Here is a 26,560-nt window from a genome sequence, read left to right as displayed (position 1 = left end):
AACGATATTTTCGCATCAGTACATTGTCCATGAGATTAATTAATACATTATAATGGTATCAACGTGATCCGGAACATGATGCATTTGTTTTCAACTAAAATTATAGGTTAATATGGTATTTTCACATAGGGGAATCTATTATCCAATCGCGAAACCTGAGAGACGGTCGAATGAACAAGAAATTTTATATTTTATAGCGCAATAGAATGAAACCAGATAATTCACACTATCAATTAGATTATGAGCGAAAAAACAGATAGTAACTGTAGTGTGTTTAGACCTTAAATGTAGAAAGACAGCAACAAGGTCAAGGATGGATAATCCGTGAAAGGACAAGCTGTCAGCAGTCGAGTCGCATGAGAAATGGAGGTTTGAAATGACTAACAGTAAAGTTTTGATTCATATTGCGATAGTACATAGTGTAAATAAAACTAAAGCAAAACCAAAAAGTTTAATTCATTAATTAAATAAGCCACAAACTTAACTAAACTAAGAGTTCAGTTAAGTCGTCCACTACATACTTCTACCATTTATTACAAAAAAACTTCTATTATAATGATGCTGTAAGCAGAAGGAAACCACATGAACGAGGAGGATTTTTTTAATTTTATATCTGATGTGGATAGACAAATTATTAGTTTCACAACGGAAGCAATCAAAAATAGACATTCTTGGGAAGATTCAAATTTAAATAGCCTATAATCTACCAATCTGGAAAAAAAATCGTGTGAAAATTGCGAAAACAATTATGAAAATCTTGTCAAGAGAAGCGATCTCTTTCCTGCTGAAGAGTTGAAATTAATAATTTGGCAATTCAATAATAAGGAAAGTATTGACATTATTAGAAATAACTTTAAACTCATGAAAATGATGTATTCTGTGTATCTTATCTTTTTCATATCTACTTCTCAACCATGGGGTTGATGCTTGTCGATATTGGGACAAGTAGAACATTACTGAATGCTTTCTAGAAGACTTGGACGCCATCGGCCGCACTTACGCTGTTCTCAAAGCAACTCATAACAACCTTAAAACCCCAACAGCAAGAAAGAAATAGATTGTTAACGATAATAAGGCCAAGCGGCTTAATATATGAAAATAGCTAACAGCATACTACTACTGTGCATCTTAGAATGTATCAACCTTGGCGGAAGGCACGAATGTGAGAGATAAATCCATCGATATAAGTTTGAGCTGGCAAGAGATAAAAGTGCAAAGATTGAGGTGGATGATTCTTATAATTAATGAGCTTTCTCAATATCATTCCAAGTTCAAACAAGATTGTTGATCGAAATATAATATTGGACCTGATAAATTGGCAAATAATAGACAGGAGATATTGGAATCCTTAAACAGACCAAGACTCACAAGTTATTTTCACTATTCTTCCCAACTGATATTTATTGGAAGAATTCAGGGTTTTTTGGAAAAACTTCTTATGTTATTTTCACTATTATTTCCAACTGATATTTATTCGAAAATTTCAGAGTTTTTTGGAAAAACTTCTTATGTTATTTTCACTATTATTTCCAATGATATTTATTGGAAGAATTCAGATTTTTTTGGAAAAACTTCTCTTGTTATTTTCACTATTATTTCCAACTGATATTTATTCGAAAATTTCAGAGTTTTTTGGAAAAACTTCTTATGTTATTTTCATTATTATTTCCAATGATATTTATTGGAAGAATTCAGATTTTTTTGGAAAAACTTCTTATGTTATTTTCACTATTATTTCCAACTGATAGTTATTGGAAGAATTCGGGGTTTTTTGGAAAAACTTCTTATGTTATTTTCACTATTATTTCCAACTGATAGTTATTGGAAGAATTCAGGGTTTTTTGGAAAAACTTCTTATGTTATTTTCACTATTATTTCCAACTGATATTTATTCGAAAACTTCAGAGTTTTTTGGAAAAACTTCTTATATTATTTTCACTATTATTTCCAACTGATAGTTATTGGAAGAATTCAGGGTTTTTTGGAAAAACTTCTTATGTTATTTTCACTATTATTTCCAACTGATATTTATTGGAAGAATTCAGGGTTTTTTGGAAAAACTTCTTATGTTATTTTCACTATTCTTCCCAAGTGATACTTATTGGAAGAAGTCAGGGTTTTTTGGAAAAACTTCTTATGTTATTTTCACTATTCTTCCCAAGTGATACTTATTGGAAGAATTCAGGGTTTTTTGGAAAAACTTCTTATGTTATTTTCACTATTATTTCCAACTGATATTTATTCGAAAACTTCAGATTTTTTTGGAAAAACTTCTTATGTTATTTTCACTATTATTTCCAACTGATATTTATTCGAAAATTTCAGAGTTTTTTGGAAAAACTTCTTATGTTATTTTCACTATTATTTCCAACTGATATTTATTCGAAAACTTCAGAGTTTTTTGGAAAAACTTCTTATGTTATTTTCACTATTATTTCCAACTGATAGTTATTGGAAGAATTCAGGGTTTTTTGGAAAAACTTCTTATGTTATTTTCACTATTATTTCCAACTGATATTTATTGGAAGAATTCAGGGTTTTTTGGAAAAACTTCTTATGTTATTTTCACTATTATTTCCAACTGATATTTATTGGAAGAATTCAGGGTTTTTTGGAAAAACTTCTTATGTTATTTTCACTATTCTTCCCAAGTGATACTTATTGGAAGAATTCAGGGTTTTTTGGAAAAACTTCTTATGTTATTTTCACTATTATTTCCAACTGATATTTATTGGAAGAATTCAGGGTTTTTTGGAAAAACTTCTTATGTTATTTTCACTATTCTTCCCAAGTGATACTTATTGGAAGAATTCAGGGTTTTTTGGAAAAACTTCTTATGTTATTTTCACTATTATTTCCAACTGATATTTATTGGAAGAATTCAGGGTTTTTTGGAAAAACTTCTTATGTTATTTTCACTATTCTTCCCAAGTGATACTTATTGGAAGAATTCAGGGTTTTTTGGAAAAACTTCTTATGTTATTTTCACTATTATTTCCAACTGATATTTATTGGAAGAATTCAGGGTTTTTTGGAAAAACTTCTTATGTTATTTTCACTATTCTTCCCAAGTGATACTTATTGGAAGAATTCAGGGTTTTTTGGAAAAACTTCTTATGTTATTTTCACTATTATTTCCAACTGATATTTATTGGAAGAATTCATATTTTTTTGGAAAAACTTCTTATAATTTTGATAAATAACCTATTTTTTAATTGAACTGTAAGAACACTAGACTTCTTACTTCCTACAACGTTTTATATATTTTAATTGATCTTGATTTTAAGTCTCGTACTGGAAAATTCCTTTCAAAAAGCAGGTGAAAATTGACGTTTCGGTGTTTATCTAAATATTACTTGACAATGACAATGTTTCCGACAAAAAACGGTTTTTCCTCAGTTGTTACATTTTGAAAATAGAACTATGAATATTATTCAAAAATATTCAAGTCTTTTTGATCATTAAAAGCTTACGCAATGTATATATGTGAACAATTTCTAAAAATTCTTTTTTTATTTTATTTTATTCCGTTTCAAAAATTTTTAAATTTATATATGGTATGTTTTTTGATATTACATGGTTTGTTAACGCAGTTTTATCTGTTCTTATCACGTTGATGACCTTCTAATCCATTTTCTAAATACAGAAATGTCTGCCCTGTGCAAACAATATCACAATCATTACAAGGTTACTTCTTTTATTTTTAGGAGACAAAATGCTACCCGAAAAAAGAAAAAACTGCATTTGACGTTTATAAATTATATGTCGAGGAATAATTTTGGAAATATAATTTTGTTTACTTCATGCTACTTCTGTATAAAAAATTTAAACTATGTTTGAGGGTTAGTTAGTGTATAATTAAATACCCCGTAAAGAGCTGATAAGTGTTTCCATGATCAGCCTTCCCAACATTTTCTCACCACAAATCTATGAATTTTTATTTGAAAAAAACTACTTCGGGCGTTGTAATTCGCAAATAAAACGTACCCTACATTTATCCTTCATTCCACCTCAACTTAATCCAGCTAAATGGGTTGTAGCCTAAGTGGAAATAAATCTTCATTTGAATGAAGTCTTTCGTGCGATTTTTTTATTATTAATCAATTTGAATAAGATCACTTTTCTCTTGTATTCTAAATGATAAAACTATACTTACTATTCACAATTTCCTTAAAAGAGAAATCACAACTATTCACACTTCAAGCAATCTAGAAATCAAAATTTGCGGAATTGTTCACTTTGCTTTAAATTTTCACTGTTTTAAATTTGCTTAAAATATTCATACAAATTTCAATTCAAACGAATTATCCGAATTATCAATATACACCTTTTATACGATAATTGCACTAGAATTTTGTATACTGCATCAGCTTTTTAATTTTAAGCACATAACACAATACATATAATGCACTAACACAACCGGTTTAAATTAATTTTAAATATTGTTTATTCTACTATAAAAACGCGCTCACAAAAAAATGTTTATCAAAAAATATCGGAAATAATTCGGTAAAATAGTCTACGATCGTTCCTTTTCGAAAAAATTAACAAGACGCTTCGTGTTCACAGCAACACGCGGCGCTATTTTCCGCAAACTGGGCGTCGTGATGCCTCAGATCTGATGTTCGGCGCGAATTTGACTCTCGCTACGCTTTTGCAGAGTTGCCAAACAGACATAACGAAGAATAAAAGATATTAATGTCGATATGGTATTCCTGGAAAAATAGATGCAATTTCCAATGTATAAATTTGTATGGAATTAAAAAACAGTAACAAGAATTATCAATAAGATTTTCAAATGTATGAGATATCTTTGAGTATTGTTGTATTAACGTATTTTGTCTCAAAAGATTCTATTTTCCCCTATTTCTCTCGTTGTAGGTAGAAACTAACTTCTTATTTTGGAAAATTTATCGAAAAAAATTCTTTTTTTTCATATTTGACGCATATATACCATATTCACTGGAATCTCTATAGCTCGAATGTCAAGGGAAACTCAAAGAAATTCGAGTTAACGAGTTTTCAACTTCGAGATGCATATGTCCAAATAACAATTCAACTTAATTTTTATAATATGCATTTATTTTTTACATACAAATTACATCTTAGGAAAGTAGAGTGTACACTAAAAAAATCCACTTCTTAGTGTATTGATTAGCTTCTTTATTTTTTATTGGTGGTTCAAAACTTGCTGGATCAGTATGATCAACGTCATTTTCATTAACTTCATTGTCATTAACGTCATCATCAGTGCTCCCTTTATCACATGTCACATAATCTTCAAATTGCACTTCTATTTTTTGAAGTTTATTCCAGTCAGTCTCTACACTCATATCCGGTTCAAGAGGTTCTTCGGAAGTTTCTTCTTGTGGCATAGAAAATCCACAGCTTTTGAAGCAATTTGATATTATAGTTTTAGATACACTTCTCCAAACTTTATCTATCATCCTAATTGTAAGTAATATATTAATAGTTGAAGCTGACTGTTGTTTCATATTTGTTATCAGTTTCCTAGCAACTTCCTTTCTGTAAGCGGATTTGAAGTTTTTCATTACTCCTTGATGTTGTGTTGGGTGGAAAAAATTTAACTTTCACTGCTTTCAATGATAGAATTACGTTGTGAGCTGTACAGTTGTCAATGGATTGTAATATTTTTCGTTTCTCCTATTTTCTAGTCGACTTTAATGAGCCATTTTTTTTTTGGAAAAGCCTCGATCCGAAGGGTCGTAGCAGTGATTACCGGTCACTGCACAGTAGTCTCTAGACTCAGGAAAATGGGTATTAGAACCGACGAGTGACACCTAATGTGTCACTGCACAGCATTGGCGTCGAAACGACTACAATGCATGGGGAGTGAAACATTGGAATGTCTGGAAGAAGCAGCGGAGCTGGTTGATAAGGACCTGAATCACTTCATTGCAAACTGGAAAAGCTTGGGAAGGGGGCAAGGACTTGGCAACGGAAGAGATAGGAAGGGGAGTGAAATGGTGCTGACTGAAAAGTCTGCAAAGGCCTCCGAGTGGATTTCGGCTGAAAAGTGGAGATCACCCTATTAACCTAACCTAACCCAACCTTAATGAGCCATCCTATGAATATTCAAGCTTTCTTGTTAGCATCATAGTCTAGTGGTAGAGATTTACAACCAGAAAAACAACGAGGCTTTCTGGCCTTTCCTATAACTAATGGTTTGAGTTTTTCAGAGCCTCTCATATTTGTTACCAGCAGTATTATCAATCGCTCTTTACTGATCTTACTAGCATGACATTTTTCATTTTAAAAAATAATTGTTTTATCATGTAAACACTTGAACAAAAAGGCCAGTCTCGTCAGCATTAAATACATCTTTTGGTTCATAATCCTTCAATAAATTTTGAAAATTCAATTATCTATTCATCACATCCGCTTTGGACTCATGTTGTTGTTAGTTGACAGCCAAATAAGTACTGACGAACAAACTCTGTATTATCGAAAGTTTCATTTATTGTACGTGTAGAAAAGAAAAACAACAGATTAGATGTCCCGAACCCCTCGAACATTCATTTTGGATTTTATTACTTACAAAGTCTCCCTTTTGAAATTTGAGTTATAGAGTATAAAAATATGTATTATTAATATTTCTTAGGGAAATAACATTATGTTCGAGTGACAAAGTCTAAATAATTTGAGATACCGCATATTTAGGGATTCAGCGGAAGGAAATTTTTTTCGACTAAACAAGGTTCGAGAGATTCCACTGTATATATTAACATATTTCCTGAAATCTTTCACTTTTTTAAAGTTTGTGCTCCAAGGAAGAACGACCGAATACATATTTTCATTAAAATTTTGGTCTAATTATTGTAAATTAGATGATCGACTGGCATTCAGGAATTGTTGTGGGAAGATTGTAGGCAGCGCAAAAGAATGTGTCCATATTCACAGCTTTTTTCTTTTCGATTGAAAGGGTCATTAATAGTGATGTTTTATAACATTTAGATTGTTCTTAACCTCAATCCAGGAGACCAAATTTTGTTGTGGTTTTTCACTGTTTAATAGTGTATAAAGTTCGAAGAAAAACATTACATATCATATTCTTATTTCACTTACTCAACTTGTCCTCAAGATAAATTTGTAGTTGAGAAATTAGATATTTTATTGGGAAAAGATAACCACGAAGTTCTATAATCAAATATACGGTAAAAAATCCACTAACGGCCTCTAGTGAATGAGATCAACAAAAATTTATCTCATATGTGCTTCAACATTTTCAATTAACATTCGCATATTTCCTCATAGCTTCACTTCTTTCGTAATTTGTGCTTCAAGAAAGAACGACCCAAAATATATTTTCATAAAATCTAAAAAAGTTTTGTCTAATTATTGAAAATTAGAAGGTCAACTGGAATTCAGGAATTGTGGGAAGATTGGCAGCAGCGCAAAAGCATGTGTCTCTCCATATTCACTGCTTTTTTCCTTTTGATTGAGAGGGTCATTTCTAGCGATGTTTTGTAACATTTACTAAAACATGACAACTATTGTATTGTTCCTAACCTCAACCCAGGAGACCAAACTAGAATGAAAGAAGTTTGTTGTTGTTTTCCACTGTTTTTTCAGTTTAAAAGTGTATAAAGTTCGAGGAAAAACATAACAAATCAAATTCGTATTTCACATACTCAACTTGTCCTCAAGATGAATTTGTCGTTGAAAAGTGTGATATTTTATTGTGGTAGAAAAACCACGAAGTTCTATAATCAAATATCGGGAATGTAATACACCACCATCTAAGAGAAAAACACCAAAGGCGGCCAGTGCATAAGCGCTGCGTTGCTAAAGAACTGAATTGAGAGATAATTACATAATCTAAATAATTAGATCAAACGAAAAAAAAAATGAATTATAATCAACTAATTTGAATTATATTAATCTCAACTAAGAGAGCAATTATTATTACTGAGTCAAAAGATATTTCGCGGTCGTCTTGTAATACTTCGATAAACAACTGCGTAGAAAATAAAATTTGACCACTTCAATAATCCACCTACTATCCAATTCACGTTATAGTTATATTATTATCAATTTGGGATACAAGAGAGCGTTCTACGCGATCTTTCGATAAGGCACGGTCTAAGACTGGAGTATTATTTCATTACTCTGCATTCAGTTCATCACAATGCGTATTATGATGGTTTGATGCCGTGTAAATAGCTTTTTTCGCGACATTCCGAACTATTTAGGATGATTTAAACTGAATAACAATATACTATTATAGAGTATACAAGTTATTTTCCACTTAATAAATATCAAGAACTCTTGTGAATATTCATACGCAAAAAAGAAAGAATTAACAACGGAATATAAGCAATAACCGAATAGAAATAATTGATGTACGTGAAGAAAACGTTACACAAGACAATTTATCCAATATATTCATACGGAAGATTTCTGAGGGTAACCAGAAAAATTCACACTCATAATTACACTGTCTGACGCCCGTTTCGATAACCAAGTTATTGTCTTCAGAGACTGAAGGTAAACTAAAACTTAATGATTTAACTAATCTGTTTTATACTCAATTTTTTCACCAATAAACCTTCTCCCGCGTAAATTATTCCCCTCGGCGATTCTCTTATCACTAAATTGGCACTTCGTTTTCTGTATCTTTGTTTCTCCATCACAAAGATGGATCCATTACTCACTTAAAATGGCTGCTATATAATGAAAATATTGATAAAAATCGTTCTTATTTTTGGTGTTACTACCTTCCAATAAATCTAACTATTGGTTCGCTTGTATATATGAATGGAATACTACTAGATTTCATCTAATTTTCACCATTCTCAAGTTATACTCAAATGCGATTTCCCCCTGTACATTACTTATGGGAGTTTTTCACATACACACGTTCTATCCTCAATATCTCAGGTTCTATTCAAGATAAAGACTTCGTTTTGGTTGAAGAATACTGGCTGAAACACCTTCTTTCTTCTGAGTTCTTGAACAATTAAATCGGTTGAGTTAGAGAGGAGCTAGGCGCGGACATTCAATGTGGAGTTATGGATTTTTGTAGGTTTTTGGCAACTTTTCTACATTCAAAGATCTATATCTCAGATTCTAATATAGCTACAGAGTTCGTTTTAGTTTAAGAATACTCGCTGAAACACCCCCTTTCTTTTGAGTTTTTGAACACTTAAATCAGTTGAGTTGGAGAGGAGCTAGGCGCGGACATTCAATGTGGAGTTATGGTTTTTTGTTAGTTTTTGGCAGTTTTTCCACATTCAAAGATCTATATCTCAGATTCTAATATAGCTACAGAGTTCGTTCTTTTCTATTATAATGATTTCTGATACTTACTTACTGGAGCGAGCGAAGCCGCGGGTAAAAGCTAGTATTATTTAAATTGTTTCTTTCGCTGCGAGTACCAGATGGTTGGATCACCAAGGATAATGGTGAATTTTAAGTGGTTATTGAGAAGATCAACTGACATCACGTGTTTCTTATATTCACTGATCAATGACTTCATTATCTGAGTATAAGATATTCACATAACTGAGTAGTATCCATTATAATATTTATTATTTTATTTCATCTCTAAGTGGATATTTATTCTAACCCCATTTATTTGTTTTATCAAATTTATCTACTTTCAAGGCTCTACCTTATTTATGCACTTGAACACAATATTCCACTCTACTAATCGACTCAACAGAACTATTGGAAAAAACTTTTATTCAATATTCTTCTGTAAACCTAACAAAAATCTATATATCAATAAATTATAGTTATTCTATTAACAGATTGTGTGAAAATTCTTGATATATTGCTCTACGTGGCAACAGTGTGCGTTTAAACTACGCAAAAAGTTTATTTACTAAACAGGAACCAAAGACAAAAAAAGTTGTTGACAACGAACAGTTTTTAAAGTTAAATTCCTTTATTAAACTGAACACATAATTATATGAAGAAAATACTAGAATATTCTAAATATTAATAGGCAAAAAAACATGTGTCAGAATTTATTTTAATATAAAAATAGGATTGTTATAAACACTATTCAATGAATCTTGTTAATTCAATCGCTTGAAATTAATAGAGTTCATTCATTTGTGATATTGTAATTTGTGTTTTTCTTATTTCTTAGACATTTTGATATGCTTATGTTTCTAAATTTTCTTGATTTTAGGTCTGTTCTGTTTCAGAATTAGTTTTTTTAATAATTTTTGGAAGAAAGGCCCAAAGAAAAGTCAAAACGTCAATTTTATCTTATTTCCAAAAACTATTAAAAAAACGTAAGAGACCTAAAATCAAGAAGATTTAGAAACATAAATATAAATATATAATTACATTACTTTCCTTATAATTTATGTTATTATTTTCTAAGAAAAACGTTCGGAGCTGTAATTAGTGTTTTTTCTATTAACAACAAGTATGAAACGTAAAACTGTATTCATTATTCGTGTCTTATAAAAATTATCATTTAGTAATAAAGCTCGCTCGTAGGTATAAAGTAAAATTCAAATTGCAAAAGTTTGCGAAGGAATCCCCTTCTTTAAGTACGTGAGAAATAGTGAATCAAAGGAAAAGCATCCTTTCCAAACCAGAAGTTATCGGTGCGACCGCCTAGTCGTTTTCGTAATATTTTATTCCAGGATGGAATTTAATTAAGGGAATAGCAATCTGTATTGAAAAGGTTTGCATATCCTTACAAAGGATACGAATCAGTTCTCCATATATTATTTACTTGTGAGTAGTTACGGGGTAAACTGAATTTTGTATTGGTTCGTAAACATTCGGGGATAAATAAGTATGTAGAATTCATTTTTAGAAAAAGTAAAGATATTTTTTTGCAGCGCCTCAAGTCTTAACCAAATAATTTGATAGATTCGACCGGTGTCGAATAGTGTAGCAAAGTTAAGCAAAAATAAGTTTTAGATTCCAAAGTTTTCACCGAGAAATAGGTGACCATGTCTCGAGGACATGTGGAAAACTATTATTAAACTCATCCGTGACATTATATAGTACTCTAGCCATTGCATCATGGTTGCCTCCAACCGAAACTCATCAGTTTTTTTTCTCTTTGGATGTCAAAATTAACAGTTGAGTGGAAACAATACAACAATAAGAATATTGGTTCAATGAGACTTTACAGAAGACTTTACCACAGAAGACGAAAAGGTTAATTTCACAATAGTTCTCCAATCAATCGGACTGTTTTCTGTTGATTGTGGATCCAAAAGAAACTATATTTAGAATAACGTTGCCAATAAAACAAAAATGCAAAATATTACATTAATAAAATAGCTGATATATTTCATATCAAACGGTCTTCAAGTCCTTTCTATCGCTGACGTATTTTCCATTACATATTCATAACTCATCATATTTGGAATGGAGTCAATATACTCAAGCCCCGTTTTTTCAAAAATTCTTTTCAAATATTTCTTTTTCTAAGACTATAATCTTCATTTCAGAAATTTTGCATCACTTCTACATGAACAATTGTATCGATCAGTGGTTTCTTTGTTGGGAATATTGAAAATTCCTCCTATATTTTTCTTTTAAAAATTCTCTATTTTGGATCAAATATATCACTCATTTTTTACGGACACATTCATGTGATATAGCTTATGCTTGTAGCTTCCAGCTTTATATAAATATCATGTATTTTTTTTCAAATTTCCAAGCGTCATTTCAACCTTTTCGATGAACAGACTTTTTATATTCTGTTTCCTATGCTCAAAATGTGATACGAAGCAACGTTCTCTATAATATAGAAAGAAATATTTTTCTCATTGTTATCAATTTATTTTTGAGATTTGCGTTTTAGAACGAGAATGAAATGATTGTTATTATATTCCTTCTGTGAATAACAGATAACTTTTGCACATTTAATAAATAACGATTTGAGAGGTACAAAAGAATGTTTTATAAAAAGTTGAACGAAATTAACAATTTTTCAGATGATTTGATAAGAATATATTACAATTTTTTTAATGAGTATGCTCTTTCTCCTTTGAAAACTGCTTGAATTTTTGAGAATCGCCTCTATAATTTAACATTAAAAGTTATTTTAGTACATCATAAAAATGTTTTAGAAAATCCGAAAATAAGTTAAAGGAATTATCAAATGAACTTCTATTCGTTTTAAATGTTATATAGAGCAGCGGTTCCCGAATTATTTTGGCTACGGAACCCTTTTTGGTTCACCATTTTTGGGCCGAACCCTATGTCAAATTAGAAGTAAATTAACCATACTAGACTTTTGGTCTTGGTGTTCGCATCTAGTAAGTATAGTTTGACTTTAAAAGAAGGACTTTAAGCTATAACTAAATAAATAAATATTTTTTATTAAGTTATAACAAAAATATATTTACTTAATTTAATGTGATGAATGAAATATTTTCATAGTTTTCCTTAGAATAACATTGAAGTCAGGTTTTATGTCTGACAATTGGATACGGAGGTCTGGTGCCTACTCCTGAACTTATTTTTCGTGTAGGCGTAAACTGAAAACCCAGCCTCGCATCTATAAGTTGACACAAACGGGATTATGCCATGATAGCCTTTGCAGCGATGCCCGGGTATTCGTTTTTCAGACCGAACCATAATTGGCTCAGGTTCGTGGTATCTTTAGATTCGAAAAAGTGTTTGAGTGTGGATGAATGTCAATTAAATTTTCATATTCGGCAATAGTCGGTGCTTAGGGTTTGAACCCATTCGATATCCCGTTATCTATGGAAAATATTCTTCCAAAGACTTTGTCAGGTTTATCAAATGTTCACGTAACAAATTGCTGAAGTAGCGGAAAGCAGTTATAATTTTGTTGCCCAAAACATTCAATCCAGAAGTCGATTTTCTCTTTAAATAAAGATATTTTTTCCCTTACTGTAAACATGGTTATTATTCTTCCCTGCAGAGAGCTGCTCACTGTGCTCAGATTATCAAAAATGTCGGCCAAATAATCCAATCTCATTGACCACCACTAGTCGCGCAAAATTCCAAGATGGCTAGGACTTGCAGATGAAAGGAAGGTCTGTAAGTTCATTGCGCAATTCGTATAATCTGACATCTCACTTCCGTGTGTAGAAGGAGTGATTGGAGCTTACTTTCCATATCTTCACACGTCTTTTTGAATAGCCTTGACTGCAGTGGGTGCGCCGCTGATCTTGGTGTGCCTGCCTGCCACAGTCGCAAGCGTGCCGCCGTCGCGCAAGTATGGTGTATCAGTGCGACGACGGTGTCGCCCGCATATTACATATTTTAACGCGAAATGATGACATCAAGTCGCTGTATTTACTGTTCAGTGTAAGAATGATTAAATTCAACTCAACAAAACCAGAAATATCATTCTTAGATTACCACCTCAGTCGGATAGGCTAGTTTTCTACCAACATACTTATAATTCAAACAGTAGTAAGAGTATGATATGCGTGACAATTATTTTATCAAATGACTACTCAAGAAATAGGATACTGCCTAAGTTTAATGTACTGTGGCCAGGCCAGATCATGCTCCCCGTCACGAACTCGTACTTACACTAGCGAGCGGTACTTAAACGGAAATCCAGAATACAACATTTTAAAATAAGATGAAAATAAATGAAACTGAATAATAATAATACGGTCGTTTATAAAATTACCATCATACCTATAAATATGAAAGCGATTCACAAGTCTAGCTAGACTAGAAAAAAAAACATCGAGTACCGCTGATATAGAGTACTGAAAAAGAGCCAGTACAGAAGACCAAAAGTAGAAATATTTGGAACTCTCTCAACATATGCTGCAAAGATTAGAAGAAAATCAAACTCTATAGAATCTCCACAACAAGATTATTCAACAAAAAAAAATATTTTAGAATAATAACGAGGCTGATTCAATCATCAGATTGGGATCAGCAAATCTACCACTGGGCTCAGGACCCACAATAGTTATTGCCAAATAATATTAAAATTTTATGTGATGAGTAATGGATACAGGAATTTCGTATTTAGACCAAAAATATACCATGAGAAACATATTTTTTTTAAAAAACCAAGCCACTCGACTAATTTATTAAATCGCTACTTAAGAGTCCCTTCTGCCTGTCTGTCTGTTATTACTTGATCAATTTTATAAATAATAATTAGTGAGTTGACATTTTGATAGTGAATATAATGAATTCTTAATTAAAAAATGAATAGGTGCGTAGGTAATAATGAACTATTCGATTCTGAGAAAAAAAGAAGTTTATTCAAGATCCTGGAAATCTATTGTGTAAACAAACGATAAATTGACGACAAGGATTAAAAAGAATATCCACGCGTGAAATAAAAGTAGTGCAGTGAATAATTAATAAAATAACGGAAATCGAACACTGAAAGAATTTTTTCCAGCAAGCAGTGATTGGTCCAATTTCAAAGCAAAGTTACTAAACGAAGAGACAGTTGAAGACAAAATAGAGGCGATATTACTAAATAAATGTGACGAAGAGACATACAAATTGATATTTGACTTAATAAGTCCTGCCAAACCTGAAGAAAAACTTTTTCCCAGCTTTTTAAAGTTTTTGATTAGTATTTCAAGCCGCAGCAGCCGTATTCGATTTAAGGTACAAGTTTTATATGGCAAAGTAAGAGTATGGAGAGACGGCAACTCGATGGGCTACCAGTTTGGAGCCGAGCTGGAAGTGTGTCTAAGATATCGATTCATATTTAGTTTCGAGAAGAGACCAATTTTAAATGTACCACGTGATTCATTCCTTCTCTGAACGTCGCATAAGTCAGTTAAAGTTCTCAACCTTTTATTCGAAATCAGTAAAATTGCAATCACGCGGTCAATGGAATCAAAGTTTCAATCGAATGAAACTTGCAAACTATACCCCTCCATATAAATGTGAAATGTTAATTATATAACTCATTTTCAAATAGCTTCCGAAGTGAATTTGTAATTTCTTTTTCTTGTCAGCATTTCTTAGCAAATAAATGGAAACTATTAAACGTGTTTTATGTACTTCTACCATTTTCTAGCTTGTCTAATAAACTATCAACCGGAATCCTTGTCGCCTCGAGTGATTAACTTTAGCGTTGCCTTGTTTTATATCTTAATTAAAAACATTAATGAATGTACATTGGGATGTATATCAACAAACACGCGAATCTCCTGGATATAATAGCGATACGCTTTGGAACTTAAGACGAAAAAAGCTCAACATTCCATAGTAAAGATAAAATTCAAATATAAAACGTAATTAGTGAATAAACGCAGAAAAAAATTCTAGTTTTTTTATTGTACTTATATCCATGAGAAAAACTCATTTTGGGAGACCGACGGCTTGGTTATTGCAAAATTTCAGCCAGATGGGTGCCAAGACTTCTGAATTTTGAGCAGAAATTCACACGATTTGAAGTTTCCACGTCTTCTGCAGCGCTATGTCTATACCACCACCAATACCGAAGAGTAAAAGACGAAGGCGCGCCTGTTAAAGCGAAGGTTACACTGTCATCGAGGAAGGTGTTGTGTACCGTGTTTTGGGACATGACAGGTGTAATTGAGGTTAATTTTCGCATTGAACAAAGAACTGCAGTATCATAGTAACCTCCCCAAGGTGAAACCTGCCTACAGATCACAACGACCCGATATTCCAATCCGTACGATATAGCTGCAAGACAACGCCAACGCTTACGATAAAAACGTTGTACGAATTGGATTGGGAAACACTAGAACACCCCCTCTATAGTTCCGATTTGTCGACTATTACTTATTTGGTCTATTTAAAGAAGCATTTGGCAGACTGCGATTAGAAAGCAATGCAAATCTTTCGTACGCGAATGGTTACGTGATAAGCCGAGAGATTTTTACGTGAAAGTCATCCGAAAGCTTTCGGAAAAGTGGCAAAAGTGTGTCGGAGACTACTTAGAAAAACTGTAACTTGAGATATTCGTAGAATATTACGCCTAGTTGAGAAGCACGATTCCTTCCATTTAGTTAAGTTAATTTTGGCAAATGAAAGTTTCATTAAAGATTCTTATCACAAAAATATACAATTATTAACTATTTTGTGCCAAAACTATTGGAGCATACGTTGGTCAAGGGGATTCGGAAGTTGATATATGATAAGAGATTTTCCACCTTTAAGCAAATTTAGTATTACAGGTGTGAATAAACGTATTTGTCTAAATCGCCGTAGCAGTTGAATAAAATTTTTTAATCTAATTCCACTATCAAATGTGACACTTTAACTCTCTCCTTGACTTTAGGAAACGTCACATTTTTCATATATCAGTTATGAAAAGTAGTTATGTAAAAACTGACAATTAACTCATTATTTTAATTCAATAGTATTTTAAGATATATAAACATAGAAAACAACATTATTGAAGACACAGTTATTTAAAGTAAGTCCATGTTCTGGGTGAATATTCTTTTCATCATCTACTCTAATGTTAATTTCATTTGAAGCTGTGATATCTAGATGTATGCCAGGGGCTTGGCCCAGAATGTTTAGTGGAATTCTCCAATTATTTTTCAATGAACTCTCAACATAACCTTCGGCTACACTGTTGGATTTCCAACCATTTCCCGCTCCTGAGTCTGTTAGGAGAGACGTTGGCGAGCGTCTGAAACAATGTCCTTTGTATCCTGTATACATTAGATAGACCCAGGTACTGAGCAATCTTTGCTGGTAATTTTCCAATGGTATTAATGCCCACGGGTTGTATGCTACATTTTCCATTATAATATCGCACAAACAATCTCTCTTGATTCACAGCAGGAGGTCTAGTATAATAATATACCAACAATATGTCCAGCAGTGACAACAAATTCGCGTATAACATGTGTTTTGCTTTCTGGAAATGTAATTTTCCTTCTTGTAGGAACGTCAGTTCAGCCTTCTTGCAGACTCCCGCAATCCCTACTATCATTTCGACCGAAGGAACAGATTTATTTAATAATAAATTATAAACATCGTAAATAGTACTTTTGCAAATAGAAATATTTCGTCTTCAGCATCTTTTATAAATCTTTCCACATTCTCCTTCGATCAAAATCTCCGGATTTTTTGCATTGAATCCTGCTGACTATCTCTTCAGCCAAGCCAAAAGCAAAGTGTACTTCTTGATATTGACATTTTTGCGTACTATGGCTTCAGATCTCACTATTGAATATGCAGTCCACAAAGTCGACACATTTTATGTTTTTAAATGTTCAAAATAAGCATGTAGTATCTTTTCGTTGATGTTCTTTATATTTCTTGATTTTTCAGGTATTAAACTACCCACTGCAGCATTTGCAAACTTTCTTACATAAAATGGAATGTCTGATTCGCCATCTGAAGACATTTCAAGTAATTACCTCTGACTTGTTTTGATTTATTTTAGAAAATCGTTGTTTGCTTCCATGGTAACAATACTTTTATCACCATTTGATTCCGCATCAATCGCTGGCGCTCGTTTTGACAAATATTGCGCTTGTTGCACAATATCGCCCTTTTCATAACTATTAACAATTTAATAATAAAAATTGGGAAAAGAAGGAATTTGAAGTCTTCAGAAACAAAAAAATATTATTAACCCAATGCAAATGGAAAAAGACGTAACAAAAACACGGAAACTGGAAAATCCTTACAAAATTTATCACCTGAATAAAACAAAAGAAACAAGGGAAATCTTGAGCTATTGAGTGACAATAAAAGTAGCTTTACCCATAATCCTTTTCGTCCAGTCATCCTAAGCTGGAAGAGACAATAAAAACTCAATCGAATCGGAAAAGGATTTCTTATCTACATAGAGAAATCGAGGCCAATTATATTATAATTTATTAAGTGGAAAATTACAAAGTCTTCTCGTTTATTTCTAAATTTGTAATATTTCCAAGGAACTTTATTGATACAATGAATATTAATGAATAATAAACAGTTTCTTATTACATAATTGAAACAAATGAAATGAAATGAAAATCACTATTTCAAGATAGAAAACATTCGAAGATCTTGAGGCAAGCTCTTATTGATTTTGACCTAATAAATTTCGTGTTTGTGTTTACGTGAGACTTTCCATATATTTGAAAAGGATCATACAAATAGAATCCGAAACCAATGAGATTCTCCAATATATTTTCAATCTCGTAGTCCGGGTAGTGCTCATGTATTTTCTTAATAAACAAAGCAGACTCGATATTACAAGAACACATTGGGCGGCATGTTATTCTAACCGTTTGTTAGATTAGGGAATGAGATAAGAAAATCTAACTGTTATTGCTCGATATTACTACTAAGCAAACGACATCGTGTGCAATTGCATTTACCTACGGCAAAAGGCAATACAGTTATTGTATAATAACTTTTTTGTTTGAAAATTGTAACGAACCTACATATATTTTTTTTTGATTTTTTAAATTTGCCTTCAAAAATAATGATATTGTGATATTAATTCAGCATTTTTACATCGACAAATCTCAATGACTTTCTATTTTCTAAACAAATTAATTGATTTGAAGATGAGGAACAGTTTATAACTAACCAAATTTGGGAATATCAAACATTTTTCTGTGAAATTATTAATAAGTAAAATGTAGTACAGGGTCCTTCACGACCGATGAGCTGAATCGATATGTATATGGGAAAGTACTGCGACTAGTGTTCTGAAAAGTTGCTTGCATGAGTTTTCCGAAATGCTCGTTTGAGCTAAACTAATTTCAGTTTTCTGAACTTCTATTAAATTTTTGGAATCTATACATATATAAATTTCTATATAACTTAATATGAGGCATAGTATGCCTAAATTCTACCATTTCTTAATTATTTTACATTTTTGAAATTTTTGAACACATGCAGCTCACAACTAAAAAAATTATATTTCTAAGTTTAAGTTAGTCAGGTCTAGCATTTTTGGGATTTGGACAAATAACACTTATAGCTTTCAAAATCTGTGTAAATCTTGACAAAAATTTATATACTTGAAAAAACTGAAATCTTCATGGTTTTTAATTGTCGGTTGTCTGGAGCGACCAAAAAAAAGCTAACAAATCAACAAACAAAAGAAGACTGTCCAATCCCAAAAATATTAGTCCTGAATCACTTAAACTTAGAAATATAATTTTTTTAGTGGAGGGCTGCATGTGCCCAAAAATTTCGAAAATGTAAAATAATTAAGAAATGGTGGACTTTAGGCATACTACGCCTTATATACAGTTATATTGAAATTTTGCGTAAATTCCAAAAATTTAATAAAAACCATAGCATTCCGTTTAAAATATCGAATTTTGTGTCCACTTCCGGTGTAACCGGAAGTTTCAGAAAACTGAAATTATTTTAGCTGAAACAAGCATTTGGGAAAACTCATGCAATCAAATCTTTCAGAACACTAGTAGCAGTACTTTCCCATATACATATCGATGCAGCTTGTCGTGAAGGACCCTGTATTTTAATATAAATAGCACTTACAATGAAACGACGAAATTATGACAGATATAAGCTAGACTGTGAACCTTAAACAGATATATAGAGGGAAGGATAATCCTTTCAACAAGTCTAGAATGTTGGATGGCTGTAGTTGGCAGGGATCTTCGTCTTCTATTTCATACGTTCCCAGGTAAGTCTGACGTCTTCAGGTGTTCGTTGAGGCGACAATGCCCCGATAGGACTCCTGTTAGTATTCATAGGTTAATACATTCAGCAGGTCTTCTCTGGTTATAGTTTCCCAGAAGGCTCTTCCTATTTCAGTCACTTAGTTGTGTACATTACATGTCTATATAATGTTAATAGAAATATCTACAATATCTTGGACCACAATTTCAAAAACTGTCAAAATAAGCTGATGCTTATATAAAAATGACCGTCGTGGTATAAGCAAATGCTTTTGCCGTGAACTTCTGTATGCATATTTATAGCTTTATAAAATTATTTGTTGGCTTCAAGATATTTTCAGTTTTACTACGAATGGCATTCTTGAGGTGTTGCTACTTGAATAAATGCGAAAATTCCTTCCAAAAACGTGGCTTTGTTGTTTTTTTGTCGATTATGCATTGTTGTGTAGTGTAAGTCTAAAAAGCAGATCATACAGATGCTTTCAGTATCCGTTGAAATTAAGGCCAGGCATCACTTATTTTATATACTATCCAAGTACAGCCTTACATAATTCTCAATTCCACATAACTTTAAACATAATATCGTCATGGAATGAATTTTTCTCTGCTTTCTTAACAAGACGATTAGCACACTGAGATACAATGCACCAAACCTCAAATTCGACACTGGTTTGAGCTAAGGCTACATACAACTGAAGCCTCACAAGTAGCGCAACAGGTAGTCTAGCACCTGAACTACAGGTAGAGAGGGTTAATATTTAAATGAAGCTTTCGTGTACTATCCAAGAATTTAAGGCTGTTTTATTATTAGACACACTGTATTAAATCATTATATTAAAATAAATCATTAAAATAAAATATTACAAAAATAAGTACAAGTTGACTAACTTAAACTAGTTAATGGTGGAAACGGATTCTGTTTACTAACAACAACCTTTCGATGTTGATGTGATATATAACCTTTGATTTTACCCTCGTATATCAAATTAGCAACAATACATTCAGTCTCATCCAAATCCGCGTCTTGTCCAAGACATTCCAAAGCCTGTTGTAAAGAATCGACGGGTATCTGATGGGTATTCAAAATTAAATAAACTTTTCTGAATAAATTTCTATAAGCTATAATCTTAAGTTTGTCTACTATCAAATATATACCACTGCTGATGAAAAATGCTTCATGTTTTTCCATAAGGTCGTCGAATAATTTTAAATTTCCTTGACAGACGGCTTGAACCAAGTCCCAAAATTCGACTACTATATCGTATTTTTCCAGAACTTGTCGACTTGGTATGTAGCCCAATAACATTTTAACTGGAACCAAATAAGTGAGAATTAACCTCTTGTTCTTTCTGCTAGCTTTGTGACAATTCTCGAAAGCGTAAGAGAGATATTCTTCTGCGGCTTTGTAATTGCTATCATACATTGACTTTCTTCCCACAAAATACCTAAAAAAAATATTCTAATTTATAACATGAAATTCAGAATACAGAATTGGACAGTATGCAGTAGAATTATTTAGTACTTTATAGATTACATCAGAAAAATTTTTATGGAACATAAGAAGAATATCCCTATAAATTTGAACAGAACGTCATGGGCTGGTTGTTATATTGTATCATTTTAGTGTGGTGAAAAGTGGATTTTTTGTGACATTCCCTACATTCTAATAGGCTTCTTTAGTATATTATCTTGAAAAATGGCTTCTCAGGATAAGAAAAAGAAAGAAAAATACATCTCAGAGGGTGACAAGGCATTATTTCTTGAAGTGATTAAACATCATGTTTGTATTATTGACCAGTTAAAGGTTTTTTGGAAGGAATATAAAGTAAAAGCAAAGAAAGCGATGTCTAGAGACAAAAGAGAAAGGATTAAAACAGGTAGTGGAAATAAGTACTATGAAATTAAATGGATCGAAAGTTATTGTTGAAATAATTCCCCAATTTTTTGGAAGCAAGACGATGACAAAGAGGTGGAAGATATATGCAGTGATGAGGAAGGATCTAAAAAAGAATATGAACCTGAATCACATTGTATAGAGATTTTAAGGCCAGAAAACCTTTTACTACATGATTTAAACCCCTGCCAGCTGTTGTTCTCTGTATATTTATCAAGTCCCCAGCAACTATCTGAGGAAGCCATGTACGAAAGATCCTTAGACTACAAAGAAGCTGAAGTCTTGGTGAAAATGCAAAGTTCCTGTCTATATCATGTTCAAGGTATGAACCTATCATATCGAGGATATACAAACAGACCCTTTAGGAAAACTGATTCGTTCTCGGAATTCTCCATCAGAGTGAATGTCGAAGGGATCTCTCTTACCTCAAATGACACGTTCAATAGGTGCATCCAATGAATAGTCAATATAATCCATGTTAAACATAAAAAGAGACTGTCAGGAAAGCCCTATCTACTTCCAAACTTACTACTTTAGTATCATACTCCAGAGTGGTGCACACTGACAATATTTTACTCCTCTGAGTATATTTTGAAAACTTCTTTAGTTGATTACTCCATAAATACTACATTAGTTTTTAAAGTAACTGAAGTCTCCAACATTCCACTCTTTTAGTAACATACTAAAGTAGTAGAAAAATCTCCTGCTTGGTGCTCGTCACAGTAAGTGGAAAATGTCAACTAGTTTATTTGACGTACAGAGAAGAAATGAATTGCAACGCGGTACAATTGCCTACCTGTGGATGCATGTACTGGATGTAGTAATAAATTAAATTAATGACATATATTAGTATTAAAACTAACTGGGGATATTTGAATATCATTATTTCTATACTATACTAGAGGTACCAAGAAATATTTTATTTCTACTTTATTAAAAATCACTTAAGTACCGAAGAAATATAAATAGGAAATTAAAGAGGTGGGTAGGTTGGAGCTTTCAGTAGTGGAAATAAATAAGTTTTTGATTTTGTAGGTGATAAACAATGACTTTTTACATCCATAATGTATATTTCTATTTCCATAAAATTTGTATTAGGTCACTTTCATGCACAGGATGCGAGATATCCAAAGTGTTGTCAATCCCAATGCTTTCTTTAATTTTCTAAAAAAAATTGAATACAATTGAATCTGAACCGCAAACTTTTTCAATTCAGCAGAAGTGAAAAAAACGTTACGACTGAGTGAATAAGATACCCAGGAATAAATAAATACCAAATGTTCATATCCATTTATTTAGAAACGTTTTTGTATATACCAAATTGAAATTCTATTTTGTACTTACTTATAAGTCACTTGCTGTCCTAATGGAAATATGTCTTTGAACTGTGACGATTCAATTGCTCTTATTAAAGGTTTACACAAATGGAGCTTGTTTATTCTAAAGTACACTTTGAATAACTGATTTACTAATCCCAACATTCCTATTCTTTTTGTATCTTCGTCAGATGATCTGAAAGTATATTATATTTGAAATGAATGGATTCTATAGATTCAAAAGGGAATATTAAAAAAAGAGCCAAATTTCAGGAATAATTCTAACACATGTTACAGAAAAGAATTATAACACTTAAAATCACAATCAATTTATGAATTTTCAAAAATTCAACTTTTTATTGTAATAATTCAACATATAAAAAATTACTCATAGAATAATTTGTATTTCAATTATTTTTTTAAACAAGTACTTTGACAATATAACTATTTATTACCTCATTACAACCCTATTCATAATTTTAGTTCAAAATTATAATTCATATAAAAATATATATGTTTCCGGTCCTGGATAGTGAATGATGAGGTGGATTATTTAGTCCAGTCAATTCCCTCTCAATTGTATAATTCCATTGTAGAGATTCATTGAACAAATTAATTCTTTTGAACATTTAGTTCCTGCTACAATTTCTTTATCAATAGTAGAAATTCCTACTGTTCCTTGTCTTTGACTACTCCAGAAATTGATTTTTTGTTTTAAATTAAAATGATCAACACCAAAATAAAATGTATCATCAAATAATAAAGACTTTTTTCATATTCATACGATTGATATCAATAAAACTCCAAAAATTTGATCAATTTTCAAAATTGTTTGCAGAATCAAAATTAAGTGATTATACACCATATATAATTGGAAAAAAACTAAATGTGAGCATATTACATAATAATTGACCTCCTTCCATTAGATTTATGTAACACTTTAGGGTGAATACCTCGAGATTCATCCATAGCCATGTTCTTTATTTTGCACTGCGTTTTAATTACACTCTCAATTGGAAAGATGACCTAATCGCCATTTTGGAGAGAGTACAGAAGTTTCAGCAAACCTACCCCTCTATCTCCTGATATTCAAGTCGATACTTAGGTACTACCAATGTAAGTGCTGCTTTAGCCCCAGCAGGAATCTTATTTCATCCTACATACCCCATTTGTGATTCATACTATCGATATAATTCATATGAATTATTCGCTTAAGGGTCAAGAGAAAATTTCCTCACTTACACACCTTAGGCTAGTTAAATGAGAATTTGTATGTATAGAATCATAGTTTTTGTTTGATAAATAATGTTCATTAATGACAAGTGTTTTTAGATTTTAATTAAAAAAATTGATACTCAATAACATACCTATTGTCTGCAGCACAAACTCTGAAGCAGCCCATCAGGCACTCTGCAGCTTTCTCTAAAATTTCACCTGGATTTTCCGTATTGCCCACTCTTTGTTTTTCAGCTTGTTGAGCAATTAGCCTCAGGTCAGAGCAAATAACAAACATAATAGGAAGAGACCAATTTTCTTCTTTTTGGGACTACAATTCAATATTTAGCAGTTTGGAAACAATTATTGATTATTTAAATGAAAACAGATTGTATATTACAAACATATTATCAATATTATTAGATATGTCAGTGAATAAAATATCTATAAACAAAAATAAATAGCTTAAATATCAAAAACATATATGAGGAACATAAGTAGACCAACTATTGAACCCTGTGGCAAATCAAATACAATTTTCCAGCATCCGATGAACGCTGATCCATGTCAACCCTTCTTCTTCCTTTTAAGTACAACCCAAAAAAATTGCAAGATATTCCATCAAATACCTTGGAATAATCCAAGGAGACAGTTATGACAACCTTCTCCTCATCCAATGCTATGTCAATGATATTTAACATTGCAGTTGCTGTGCTTTCCCCCTACGGAATCCTAACTAACGCACAGGAAGATTATTTTAATGTAAAAAATGAGTTCATCTGTGTGTGCACCGCTCATTCGAGGAAACAAGCTTATAAGGCGCAAATCTCTTAACTCTGATAATTTACTTTAGGCACTGGATGGACTAAAGCTGCCTTTCAACCCTTTTCGAAAAGTAGAAAGTCTCTAAACAAGAATTTACAATATTAGCAAAGAGATTTAGTACTGGGGGCAAACTGAGTTTAAGCATTAGTAATGTGGGACCATTACTTCCAGCTGCATTTCATTTCATCATAAATACATAGTTACAAACTGAATCAGGAGACTCCATAACAAAGTTCAACTTTTTATGAGGGTCCATTTTATGGCTATTGTAGTAATCAATATATTTAATACATAAAATTGATGGAAGTGTTTAAAGAGAGCATTTTGTTAAGCCCAGAAACAAGTAAATTCCTCAAAAAATGTTCAAATTTTTAGGCTGGTATAATTTTTTGGTAAAATTTTTTAGTAGTTATTTTAACCAAACTAAGAGGTGGAAAAAATTAATGGGTCTAGGAGGGCTAAAATGTTAAATCCGGCCCTATTATGCATCTTTGATTATCCTATAGTTCATCTGAAGATTCTCTCAGTATGACAAGAAATATTACGTTTCTCATATGGCTCTGAAGTATCTGCAAATTCCATATTATTTATAAAATGAGCATTTCTACATATTAAGTAAACAATAACAAAAATTGTGGGACCTATTGAGGTTAAAATGTTTGAAATATGATAATGATTTTTAGAAAATAGTCCTGTTAAAATTAGTATTTTCCTTTGATGATAATGTACTAAATATTATCTAAAGCTAAAATATTCAATATGTATATAAATACTTACTTGTAAAATCTTTGCAAACGTTTGTACAAGAGTACTTTGGTTTTTATAAGCTTCTATAAAATTGTTTTTTCCTATGTAAAACAGACATCTTAAATGAAGGCACACGAGATCATCTAGAGGAGAAGTTAAAAATTTATTTACGATCCTGTCTGGTTGTTCTACCTAAAATTGTTATTATTAAACCTAATAAAAAATTATTTTTGAATATTCAACCCACCTGATAATTTGGAAATTTAGCATGTTCATGTCTCAAGGAAATAAATAATGCTACTTTATTACCATCCAGATTTCTCCAACTTTTATCCAAAATTTGTAAATAATGAGCAACAGTCATAAAAGTCATTGTTCTAAAATTATTGTATATTGTAAATACATAGTTGATTTGGCTTATAAATTTACTTACCTGATTTATAGACGAATCGAAAACGTCTATTTACTTAACATACAGTTAATACAATAGTGTTGTACTTTTATAATAATAAGATATTTAATTTAAATGTAAAATACAATAACATACTAAACAAGCAACTTACTTTTAGGTTAAATTTGGTTGAATTCTCTGAACTGCAATCAATATCCAAAATCAATGTCTGCGACATCTATGTGAAAAATAAGAAACTTACCGTGAAACGGCAGTAGAAAACATGAAGAACTCAAGTTAGTTCAACAGTTCTTCAATAGCTGTCGCTAATTATTGATCATTTTAGATAGTCCAGTAAAATTAATTTTAGGTCAGTCAAAAAATTAATTGTTAATTATAAAATGATTTAATGTTAACAAAAATAGATTATGAGCTCCACATTTTTTTTGAGATTAAATAAAATATAAGCAAATCATAATAAAATATCTTGTATCACCAAAATATTAATAGTATATGGATTGGGTAGTAATAATAGACATCAATACTCCCTACATGTTGCTACTATAATATTGATACTATTATAGGCGTTCATATTTTCGATCTGAAGTTTTGGTGTGTTTGAAATTATCGG

At 31.6% G+C, this 26,560-nt stretch overlaps 2 protein-coding genes across 29 annotated transcripts in view; both read right to left on the bottom strand.

The window, feature by feature from the left end:
- LOC130899969 (disks large 1 tumor suppressor protein) overlaps positions 1-26,560 on the bottom strand; it is a 1,257,949-nt gene that overhangs the window by 971,853 nt on the left and 259,536 nt on the right. For 6 of the 28 annotated variants that reach the window (XM_057810206.1, XM_057810207.1, XM_057810213.1 and 3 more), the window contains exon 1: positions 4,157-4,227. The exons of 12 other annotated variants lie outside the window; for them this stretch is intronic. The gene's annotated coding sequence lies outside the window, so the exon portion shown is untranslated. Of the gene's footprint in view, positions 1-4,156; positions 4,644-26,560 lie in introns of those variants that run through there. 10 more of the 28 variants (XM_057810194.1, XM_057810195.1, XM_057810197.1 and 7 more) reach the window with 4 other exon arrangements.
- Positions 20,359-26,147, bottom strand: LOC130899976 (PCI domain-containing protein 2). The gene is made up of 6 exons (XM_057810250.1): positions 25,972-26,147; positions 25,786-25,915; positions 25,569-25,730; positions 24,119-24,297; positions 22,780-22,947; positions 20,359-20,986 (listed from the first exon to the last, which is right to left on the bottom strand). The coding sequence occupies exons 2-6, from the start codon at positions 25,909-25,911 to the stop codon at positions 20,425-20,427; spliced, it is 1,197 nt and encodes a 398-aa protein (XP_057666233.1). The 5' UTR covers positions 25,912-25,915; positions 25,972-26,147; the 3' UTR covers positions 20,359-20,424.

This window comes from Diorhabda carinulata, chromosome 12 (assembly GCF_026250575.1).
Source record: "Diorhabda carinulata isolate Delta chromosome 12, icDioCari1.1, whole genome shotgun sequence".
In the NCBI taxonomy this organism is placed as follows: domain Eukaryota; kingdom Metazoa; phylum Arthropoda; class Insecta; order Coleoptera; family Chrysomelidae; genus Diorhabda; species Diorhabda carinulata.
Note: the sequence above shows the minus strand (reverse complement) of the source record. Positions and strands in the feature narration are given on the sequence as shown.